This window comes from Netta rufina, assembly GCF_964035555.1.
Source record: "Netta rufina genome assembly, chromosome: 3".
NCBI lineage: Eukaryota > Metazoa > Chordata > Aves > Anseriformes > Anatidae > Netta > Netta rufina.
The window spans coordinates 1,545,080-1,556,727 of NC_140125.1; the positions used below are offsets into that span (position 1 = coordinate 1,545,080).

Consider the following 11,648-nt stretch of genomic DNA (forward strand, 5'->3'; position numbering starts at 1 on the left):
GCTTCCAAAAAATCAAACTAATTCAAAATCCTTGGTATCATGAAGCCATGCCACTGGCAAAGTGAGCATTCCCCTGCCTCTCAAAGCTTGCTGTACCCGTGATCTGCTGTCTTGCTGCTGTTAATTGATTGCAACTCTACGTGTCTGATCAGGGCTACGAGTTGTTCTCGATATGGAGATCATACAACATATACTGTGCACGCTTGTGTGTATAGATCTGTTTATCCTGTATGCATGTACATACGTATGCATATTTGTGTGCTGGCCCCCAGATCCCTCATGTTACAAAGCATCGGCCTCAAAGGCATACTCATCAAAATCTTTTGTAGAGCCTCCATTTTTTTCTAGTTCCCTCAAAATGAGAGAATTTTTACGCGCTCTCTGTGTCGAAAAGGCAAAAATTCTGATTTTCACTGTCGCTCTCGCTAACTTTCTCTCACTCCCTCCTCGTGTGTGCATAAACACAGATGTGTGCATGCGTATGCACACCTGTGGCTTTAGATGCACTGGTATGTTTTTTGCTGTACAGGTAATAAAGACGGGGAAAGGTTTTTGTGTTTTCTTAATAGGTGAAGAAATCTTGAAGACCAGAGATTGGAATATGCTGAATTTTAAATTAAAAAAAAAAAAAAAAAAAAAAAAGTTAAATTGTCCGGCTGTGGAAGATGGAGCCTCATTTTTGCAGCCACTTTGAATCACGCGTTCATCTCTAAATGCGCTGTTTTTTTTTTGTTTTTGTTTTGTTTTGCTTTTTGGTTTTTATTTTTTTGAAGAGCTAACTAACCCTGGCTGCGTCCAGTCTGAGAGAGCATTCAAATGGACTTGCTTCCTCTCTTAGTTATAAGCTGTTTAAAAGCGCATCCTATGTTTGAATTGTGGATGAGAGGTTCCCTTGGCAAAGTGAGGAGGAAAATTCTTCCTACCCCTTTATTATTAATTCACGGATTCAGTCTTGGTTCGGCCTACAGGAGCAGTTAACTGGAAGCCTTTGAAGATCGATAACTTTGCTGAGGTTGTCCAGGTAGGTGAAATCGAAGACCCACAGTGCCTGGAACGTGCTGTTTAATGTGTCCTAACTGTGTTCTAGAGAAGTTATTTGTAGCCATAGTTGATTATTGACTTGCATGTATCATCAGGTGGTTTTTTAAGGAGTGACTCCGTTTTCAGGCTTCCAGATGTGCTCCAAGTCATATTATTGAGGATGTGGAAGAGAACGCTTGCTGACAAAGCTCCTGGCAGCTTTACAGAACTTTAATATTTAGTTAGTTCATGTAACAGCTGATTTCAAGGCTTTGCTCTCTTCGAGAGACTGATAACTTGATTTGATTAACTGAAGAAAGCTGGAAAAATGTTCGTTCCTCATTATTTTTCACTTGTTACTTTCTTTCGGGTTACTTTTAAAAAGAAGATTTCACCGATCACAAGCCAGTAGAAGACTTTCAGCCCAAGCAAGGGTGAAGACAGCTCTCTCCAAGAGCAGAGGAAGTCCCAGTGGAGAGAACCCAAGCTTGTTAGCAGAACTCGTCGGCATGTCTAAACAAGGAGACGACTGCTACTTCTATTTCTATTCTACCTGTACCAAGGTATGGCTGGTTTTCCTTTGCCTTGCTTTTTTTCCCCCTTTTTTTTTTTTCAGGAAGGAGTAGATTAGGAGGAGGAAGCACACTGGTCTTTGGTTAACTTGAGAACCAGATAGATTCTGAATTCAGTTGTAGCAACATGAGGCAGCAGCATGGCCATTTTTGAGGCTGTACTCTATTTTCCTTGTTGGTTTCCTTTTGGTTCCAGGGAGACAAATGTGCCTACCGCCACTGCGAAGCTGCTCTGGGCAATGAGACGGTCTGCAAGCTGTGGCAGGAGGGTCGTTGTTTCAGGAATGTCTGCCGATTCAGACACATGGAAATTGACGTGAGTGCCTAACGATGTGTTCTCAAAATAAATCAACAAAAGCATTTTTCAGTGCCGTAGGTGCACTGATTGTGCTTTTGCAGGATAGATTCGTTTGCTTCAAAATCATACTGGTTTCTGTTACCAAGAGGGGGGGTGGGAGGAAGCAGAGGGAAATAAAATCAATGCCTTAGGTATGTCTTAGCAAGATATTTTTATTTTTTTTTATTAGATGCTGACAGTTTTCTCAAGAGATGCAGAATAGCTGTTAAATAGACTGCTAAAACCTGCTGGAGCAGGGGGGTAATAAACAGGCTGTTCTATCCTCATGGGAGCAGGCTTGATAATGAACTATCAGGTCTCTTCTGACCCACAGTCCTTCAGATAACGCTGTTGTAGCTGCCTGGGGTAGGAAGTGGGGAAAGTTAAAGGTGCAGCAGAACTAAGTGTCCAAGAAGTAGTTCTAGACAGGGTTAGCCTAGGCAATTTCAGATGTTCTTTTTCCCTCTGAATAATCCTAGTATAATCCTAGGTGTATTAGTTTAACCCACCCTCAACGGATGTCTGAGAGTGCCTGTCTTCTCAAACTGAATGATGACCAATCTAAATGTGCATAGTGGTTACAGCTTATGCAAACTTTGTGAATATGCCCAGAAATACTACACTTAACTGAGAAAGTGACCTTTGGAATGATGTTTCAGCACTGTGTTGTGACAGCTGTCACGATCTGGAGCTGTGCATCTCTTTGCAAGCCTCAGGTACATGTTATCACAAGCTTTTCTTTCTTTCTGTCTTCAGAAAAAGCGCAGTGAGATTCCTTGCTACTGGGAGAACCAGCCGGGAGGCTGTCAGAAAGCCAACTGTGCTTTTCATCATGCAAAGGGACGTTACATCGATGGACAGTTCTTACCACCAAGCAAGAGTGAGTTTAGGTCCTTTTTCTTTAAGCGCTGAAGAATTAATTTTGAGTAGTACTTAGTGGGTGCCAATCCTGTAGGGGGCATCAGGTAACTGTTCATTTGTGAGTGCAGGAAAAGGTCTGCAGTCATAGGTGTACTGCACCGAGTGTACTGCTGGTGTTTGTTTTCTGCTTTCGTGCTCAGCTTCTCTTTGCTTAGTGTGATGTTTGCCTTGCAGTTTGCTTCCTGTTGTTTCCTCTTTTGCTGGGTGGTAGGGAGATGTGTTGTTGTTCGAAGGGAAGTCATTGTTCACGGCGTAAGCAGTGATGGGATGGGCAAAAGGAGATGCTGAACTCGTTGTCTGTGCGGGTTATCTGCCTTTGCTACCATCTCTTTGCATTGTGGTCAAAGTTTTAAACTGCCATATTACCGATGATCCTCCTCTTCCTCTAGCTACACTGCCAAGTCCGCCTGAGTCCGCGGACGATGATTTGAAAGTGGCTCAGATGTCACTGCAGCAAAACAAACTTTCTGTCCAGTCAAATCCCTCTCCACAGCTAAGGGGGTGACAAAAGTGGAAAACTCTGAAAATGTCCCAAGCCCTACACACCCTCCAGTTGTAATCAATGCTGCAGATGATGATGAAGGTGATGATGGTGAGCATGTTTTGGTTCTTGGAACGAATTTGTGCTGTAAATGATTGTGTAAATCTTTGGTTCTTGAAGGAATCTGTGCTGTAAATGAATGTGTTAAATCTTTGGTTCTTGAAGGAATCTGTGCTGTAAATGAATGTGTTAAATCTTTGGTTCTTGAAGGAATCTGTGCTGTAAATGAATGTATAAATCACAGATGACCTGAGGTCTGACTAGCAATAGGGCAGGCAGTCTGGCCAGGTCACTGGTGGCTTTGTCTGGCAGTCGGTGGACAGAACCTGAAACGTTGGAGGAAAGCTTAGAACCACTCCTGGCTTTAGCTGGTCTGTTGTGTAAAGTTCTATATGAAACTAGGAAGGAAATTTCTTTTTTCTGTCTGAAGAGCAATGTGTTGTGTAGTAGTTAAAACTGCAGAGAGAATCTGGAGTCCTAGATGTTTTGTCCTAGTGTATTCTACTTAGGAGTTCATCAGGTCAGTGTAGCTGTTTAAAAACAAACCAACAAAACAAAACAAAACAAAAAAACACAAAACAGCAACAAAGTTTTTTATATGAACCATGGGCTGAAGTGTCACTGCATGAGCTACGTAATCATGACCAATCTGGTCTATGCATAACTGAATCGATTTTTCCCCTTCAGACCAACTTTCTGAGGAAGGAGGAGAAACTAATACTCCCATCCAGCATCCAGCTGCAGAAGGCAAAAATGGATTACGGGTGATTTCCACTCGGAAAGGCAGTTCTATTACTACTAAACAAGGTATGCCAGCACCTTAGTAGGATAAATCAGAAGAACTTGACAGTTAACTCAAAAGCAGTGTGGTGTAAAAACACTACAAAATGTAGGGGTGCTGAATGGAGTCGGTTATTTCCATGATCTCATTTCTGCCATTAATACCATCATGTGCCCATTGGGTCAGAAAGGTGAACTCCTTTTCTTTACTTTTGGAGAACAAAACAGGGCCACAGCATGGAATTTAAATGGCTGCACGTGCAGCCTTGCAACCACTGTTGATAAGCCATATCTAACAATAGAGGGATCTAATATCGTGTAAATGGATTAAAATTAAAACTACATTTTGAACCCTGAAGGATGAAAGGAGGGGCAAAATGCCATTGGTTCTATGGCTCTTTCACTTGTGAGGAGTGTTGACAGGCTTTATTCTAAATACTTCAGAAAGTTCCTGAGCGCTAAGAAGCCTGAGGACCTGTGGTCCTCAGTGAGTGCCTCTAAGCCTGTCTCATGAACTGTTTCCTGTTTTCAGAGGGCAATCTGAATTTTGGAATAAAAACACTTGAGGAAATCAAATGGCAGAAGATGAAGGAAAAAAATAAGAGACACGGTGGTGAGTTAATATTCCCTACTTTCTTATCCTGTTCACGGCAGGTGATGGTGACTGGGAGCTGCTTGAGGGACAGACTTCCATTTTTAGCTGGGGGCATAAAGCAACCTGATTCTCAGCCAGCTGGTATTCTAAATGGGAGTTCAAAGGGCAACCAGAGGCAAATTAGTCACCTCTCTTCTTTACATGCTCTGCTTGCTGTATTTTTGACAGTAACAAATCATTTAAAGTTTTTTGTTCTTTGTGATAGTTTTTTATGTTGGGTAAACTTCCTTATGTTTTGGTTGCTCTGAACAGAAGGTTCTTCAAGATCTTCTCTTCGTCCCGTTGATTCTATGATTTTTCCTGCTCCAGAAAAGGAAAATGTCCGGACAGTGGTGAGAACTGTGACACTGTCTTCCAAGAAAGGTAATAATGAATGCTTTTGTTTTGATTTCCTTACTCCTAAACTGGAGGGTTAAGCAATACTTAAAACAATTCACCCATGTTAGCCTTCTGGTGCTGCCTTCTGTTCAAAATGTGCTTTTATGCTTAAAGTCCCTGGTTGTACTGGAAAGATTTGGTGCTCAGGTTAAGTGCAGTGGCAGGAGAAAAAAAAAAACGTGTCAGTATGCAAATAGGGGGGTAACTGAAAAACAGAAGAGTAACGAGAAGAGCGAGCTGTAGAAGCCAGTGCTATACAAGAAGCAATTTCTGAAGCATTAAGGAGGCTGACAGTGGCAGGTGTGGACACAGTATGAAAGGAGTTTGTATATAAATTGTTTAGAGCTGTGCAAATGCCTTTTAAAAGGAAAAAAGTGTGGAAGTACTTTTACTCGTAGACATTCACCTTAGAAAGGAATATTTCTCAGCATTTGTACCTAAGAATATTCTGCTTGCTTATGCAGCTTTGTTCTGCACAAAGTATAGGTGTCAAGCAGACTCAGATTCACTCTCTGCTATCTCAGCTGGAATTTGAAGCAAGCACTGAGACTATTAATATTTTTTTTCTATGTTAATTATAGTTAAAATATGAGTTTATGTGGTTTAGCTGTCAAAAGAGTGTCTGACTGGGGTTTTTTGGACATGGGCTAACAGGATACCATTTCTGTTGGCTACTGGTTTCTGTGAAATAGAAAAAAAAATTCCCTTTTGTTTTAGGGGAGGAACGTGTGGTTCGAGTAGATCTTGCTGATAGACAAGGAGAACGGAAAGCCTCTGCAAGTAAGAACTTTTTATGAGCTGTTACGTAGGTGCTGCCTTCTATATATGACTGTATTAAAGACTATTTGTGATGTATGAAAGGAAAATACATTGCAGTGGAGATCTGTGTTGACGGCAGAAATGGCAAATAAATAAATAAATAAATCATTTAGCAGCTGAAAGGCAATTCTATGAAAATATGCTTGAAAAAGAGAAGCTTATTGTTGACTTCTTCCTGCAAAGAAAAGTTCTTACAATATTCCTTGTTTTCTCTGAAGATGATGTAAGCAGCCTTCCAGTGAAGCGCAGCCTTGCTGAAAGGCTGGGGAAGAAGGTAGAGGCTCCGGGAAATGCTGACAAAGCACCCAAGAGAGAGACAGGTACTAAACGGGCATCTGGATTGGATTCCTGGGTTTTGTATTTAGTCTTTCTGTTTGTCCTTTTCCAGTGATGTTTCTTTTTGCATGTTGGCTGAGGTCGTAATCACTGGGATTCAAAGTCACCTTTCCTGTCTTGTTTTGAAATGTGAACCTGAAGTTGACATTATGCAGCCTCCCTAATTCGTTCTTTTTCTGTTTTGCAGTTCGAGTTCCCAAGTCTCTGAAGGACAGGCTGGGATTACCTCCTAAACAGACCAGTACTGAGAGAGGTAACAGCTAGATATTAAATATGCTTTCTCCTCCTTCATTTCCGTGAACTTGGACTGCTTTCATACATCCCGAAAAACTAATTTAAATGAAAACAAAGATCTGACGCCTCTTGCTTGAGTGCTGAAGCTCTTCTGACAGCCACTATCAGAACTCTGGCTCTAGGTGTGTGTTTATTTTCTACTTGTGCCTTGTCGAGGTTTTTAGCTGCTTCTGTGAACCGTTACGTACAATTAGAATAGAACCACTGCCAGGAGCAGGAATTTGAAATGCAGACTAAAAAAGTAATAAAGTAAAGCAGCATTTCTGTGTAGCAGTTCTCTCTGGATAGGGCTGGTCTTCAAAATACAAGTGGCTCAGAGGAGGAGGAGAATGTTGTTCTAAGGATATTGTTCTAAGATGCATTATTGGGAACGCTCAAGATGAGTTTTCCTTAGTGCTCTGACAAATTTTGGAGACTTAAAATATTGCTGGACTCTCTTTAAATGTTGGTGCTTCTCCTCATTTCTTGATGATGACAGGGAAGGCTGCTAAGCCGATGGGAGAGATCCATGTGAAAACACTGGAGGAAATCCGTCGTGAGAAAGCTCTTCAGAGACGCGAAACTCAAGCCAAAGCCGAGGCTGAAGGGCATGGTAAAAGTGAAGATTCCAGCGCAGGGGCAAGAGCTGCTCGTGCAGGTCGCATCCAAACTTTCTCTGAAGCCTTGTCTGAAAAAAAGAATAATCGCTTGGTAGAAGAGAAGAAAAAAGCAGGAGAATCCCATAGCGAGAGCAAAATTCAGGGTGAGTCCAAGAAGCAGCTCACTCTGTCCGGGCCCAGCAAAGGGCAGGCGAAGGAGCCGGCAGGAAAAGTCAAGCCAGAAGGAGAAGTACGTGTTAAAACCTTGGAAGAAATAAAGCGTGAGAAAGCTCTGCGGATGCAGCAGAGTGAAGGAGATGTGCCAGCTCCCTCAGCACTACCCGGACCTGCCCCAGCAGAGCAGAAATCTTTATGGAGCACAAAACTAACAGGTAATAAGATGCTTTAATGCCTGCCCCAGTGAGGTGCTTCCCATATTGAGCAAGTTCAGTTTGCTCAGGATCTGCTTCATGGATAAATGCTGAATGGCTTGCACATTGTAGCCTTTCTCTCTCTCTCTCATGGGACACAAGGAAATAAATGCACAAAGGAAACAAGTACCCAGCTTTCTTTATTTCTGCCGTTGACAAAACTTTTTTTTGTCTTTTTTTAAAGCACCTGAAAAAGAAGAAAAGAAGACAGTGGAATTGAACCGGCCTTTTCCTAAACTTTCCTCTGGACCTGATGTACAGGTGAGTCCTCTGTGAAGACACACATACATTCGTACAATTTCTGATAATTCTGACAAGTTTTGTTACTCACCGTGTGCCACCCTCTTGAGTGTGTTCTTACCCTTCAGCACCTGGTAGGAGCTGCAGTGCAGTCTAAATCCTATCGCCAGCAGCATTTCCAGACAGCTCTGTAATCCTCAAACTTGGAATCAGTCTGTTTATACCACAGCAACAAAGAAACCCTGTTAGCACCAGCTGAAATCTACACAGTTAACGTGGAGGGAATTCTTTTTGTTCTTACTGACTTGATCTGTCAGACATGAAGGATTTAATACAGAAGGCCAGAGTTCTGTGTTCAAGGAAATCAATCTGTCAGTGGATACTGTATAGGGGAACTTGTATGACTTTCTGCTGCTTAAAAAGTATGTGATAAATAGATGTACAGCAGAACATCCTATCTGTTTAAAGAAGCTTGCCATAGTGAATATTGCAGATATGTGAGACTGTGTCCATAGTAAAGCATGGCTCTTGCTACAGGCAGAATTTTATGGAGAAAAAAAAAACACAACAGTAATCTGAACAATATTAATATGCTGTTCCACATCAAGACCATTTTGGAGGGATTGCTGATCAGATTTACTTAACGAAATCTCCACGGATTTTTCTTTTTTTTTTTTGTCCTATTCATGCACTCCTTTTCTTTCCTTCTATCCCACTCAGCAGAGTGGAACTCGTAAATGTCCAGAGAAGAGCTTTGAAGAGAGACGGTGGGAGAAGTGGCAACAGAGAGAACAACAAGAGAAGCTTCGGCAGGAGGAAGCTGCTGTCAAATCTACTGCTGGCTTCTTTAATACTGAACCAGCAGGGAAAGTGGCAGCTCAATTTCAGGGCCAGGAAGCTAAAAGTAAGTGTTGAAGGTTAAGAGTTACTTAGGTTGTCTTCTGAAATACAGACAGAAGATGACAATTCTCATGCTGTAACTCTGGCAGGGTGCATTTTGCCACGCAATGCTACGAAGCGAAGGGTGTGCTTTCTTTTTCTTAGTTTGTTTCTTTTCCTGCCAGCCAGATGTTAGGTAAGGAACGGGAGACTAGAAAATGACACTACAAGTGTGGACTTTGTAGAACAGCTTAACTGTGGGACATCACTGCAAGGGAGAGGAAGCTGGTACAACAGTTGCATACACTCTTTTCCTACTATAACTGCTGCTTTTTCCTTTCCTAGCGGGAGCAGGACTTTAAATATAAAAGCCGTCTATATTTGTGAACCTAGCTTGCACTTAGGATTGCTATGTGTCGGAGGTGTCCCTTGTCCTGGATTATTATTTACTGTAGCTCTTCGGTATCTTTGTTCCTTTGTATGGCTTGTTGGTAGACAGAGTTTACTATGTGGAAAAGATTCCTGAGAATCCAGGCAATGGCGGTGTAATTGTGCTAGCCAAATGCATTTAACTGTGTAGAAGGACTGTGGAAATGATTAAGAGAACCTGGATTTTTTCCTGAGGCAGAGCAAGACTGTATCAGTTCTCTCTTCCTTTTACTCTAGCCAACTTTATGACACCTGCGAAGCCTTCGCGTGGGAAAGTCACTTTCCCCAAGAAGAAGGCACTGAAACGTAAGGCACCTGGGAGTTATCCCTCTGCCATAGCAGCTGTGGAACTACAGACTGCCTTTGATGCTGACATGATGGGACCTCCAGCCAGAAAAGCAGCCATGGTAAGGCCAGGGGCTAATGCAGAGATGGATCCCTTGTTAAATTTCTACCCTCCTCTATTTGAAAAGGTGGAAAACTCAAACGTTCTGCAGGCCTTCTGTTTCCTTTGAAATCCAGTAGCTGTCTCCAGGATGCTTGTAGAACCCTTCTGTATTTATGAGATGAATGGCACTCTTTAACCGGTACTCTGATGCTGTGATTTCTCTGGTGTGGGGGATTTTGTCCATTAATGCCATGTTCTTAAAAGACACAAGATCATGAGTAACCTCCAGGTGAATGTGAACTTTCTTCAGGAGCACCTTGCTTTTGTATTTTGGCCACGGCTCCGCAATGCCAGAGGAGAAGCAGTGTGGAGGAAAAAGCTATTAAGGAATCTTTTACCCATGTGTCATAAATACTGTTTTGCTGCTTTCTAGGGTGTTTCAGACGTGCCGGAGCACGTCCCAGCCATCAGACTTGAAGAAAATCCCCCAAACAGGTGACAACCCCAACTTGCTCTTTTTCTTAATCAGTGTATATCCCCAGGGAAACATAAGTTCTGTCACATGTGGGAAAAAATGAGGGTTCTGAGATAATTAAAGCCCAAATCCATCAAAGGAATAAGTCACCTGAAACCACTTTCTAGCAGCTAGCAGGATTGCTTAATTAGGCTTTCTTGAAATGCTGCAAGTCAGCACAGCTTTCCGGTGACTTCTTGGGTTGTCTAAATACCTGAACGAGGATGAGGTGAAGTTCTACTCCCTCGTGAGGTGATAGATGATGAGTAGTGTCCTCTGCCTTTTGGTCCTCAAGAATGCCACCTCAACTCCAGGTGCCCTGGCTTCACAGATAAACCCCCAGACTGAAAAATGTACCTGGTAACGCATCGGGCTCTAAATGTAGCCCTGGGTTGATTGATAACAATCCCTGTGTAAGATTGAAGCGTAGGAGGGCTTGCCTACAGTTTTAAGAGCCGGTTTGCAGGAAAGGGATTTCCCGTTAAGAAATGGCATATCCTGATTGTTCTTTCTTGCTCTCCCAAGACCTGAAGTGCGTCTTGGAAGCCCGGAAAGATTTGAGGAGCAGATGGAGATGGATCTCGAGACCTCGACCTCAGCTTCTTCCCAGCTAGAAGAGGCACGGACACGCCGGCTGAGTTCCACAGGGAACGCGCCCTTATCTGCGGATGAAGATTTTGAGAAGCTACTTTGGGAAATCTCAGGAGGCAGACTGGAAGCCGAAATCGACTTAGACCCAGGGAAGGACGAGGATGACCTCCTCCTTGAACTCTCCGAGATGATTGACAGTTGAACTGCGTAGTCCTATGGTAGAATTAAAAAAAAAAAAAAAAAAATTAAAACTGTTCTTCTTGTTGGATACCCCGAGGTGATCCTTTTTCTAACTGAGGCTTTGCAATGAGACTTAAAGCACAGTCCGAAGTGGTAGAAATTGGCAGGATCTGCACTCAGTTGTCCTAAATTTCCCTGCTGGTCAGAGGTAAGGTCTTGTGCATCCATTCTCTTACCTTCGATATCGAGAGGACAAAGCACTTCTTTTGGCACAGAAAGATCTCCATTGGCACGCCATGGTGGCTGCAAATCGATCTTCTGATGGAGCGATGCTCTGAAGGCTTAAACGTAAAGCTTCTTCCTTCCTCCGCCCTTGGCACAACTCGATGTTGGGCACATTGTGAAGCTTCAGTGTTCTGATTTCTCGGACAGTTGATAGCCAAATCCTGGAGTTACTATGTCAACTCTTGACTTTTACTCGTGTATGCCATTGTTTTGACTGTACCTGTGTCAGATGATGAAGCTGTAGGGGTGGGAGGGAGCAGAATCGTTATTCCGGTGTGTTGTGGACCAAACTTGCTGCCAGGAGTGGGGGTGGGGGTCAGCCCACCCAGCCTTCCTTTCAATTATCAGGGAGGATCAAATAGTGAAAAGCAGCAGCTCTGCCATGCGGCTCCGCTACCCCCACTCCCTTCTCTTGTGCTGTACCAAAGTTCCCCCAGGCTTTGGTTGGTGCTTTTTGCTGGTGTGAGGACTCCGGGGCGA

General features: G+C 43.0%; 1 protein-coding gene across 1 annotated transcript; it reads left to right on the top strand.

Annotated features, from left to right (window-relative positions):
• Positions 1-1,529: 1,529 nt before the first annotated feature.
• On the top strand, positions 1,530-10,905 carry LOC311207373 (zinc finger CCCH domain-containing protein 11A-like; the record flags this gene model as incomplete). Its single annotated transcript, XM_084283377.1, is given in 16 exon segments — positions 1,530-1,583; positions 1,789-1,908; positions 2,686-2,809; positions 3,240-3,350; positions 3,353-3,442; positions 4,079-4,198; positions 4,704-4,784; positions 5,079-5,189; positions 6,547-6,612; positions 7,132-7,623; positions 7,847-7,923; positions 8,031-8,036; positions 8,623-8,806; positions 9,448-9,617; positions 10,032-10,093; positions 10,638-10,905. Coding segments are annotated over 16 exon segments (2,136 nt in total).
• Positions 10,906-11,648: the final 743 nt, after the last annotated feature.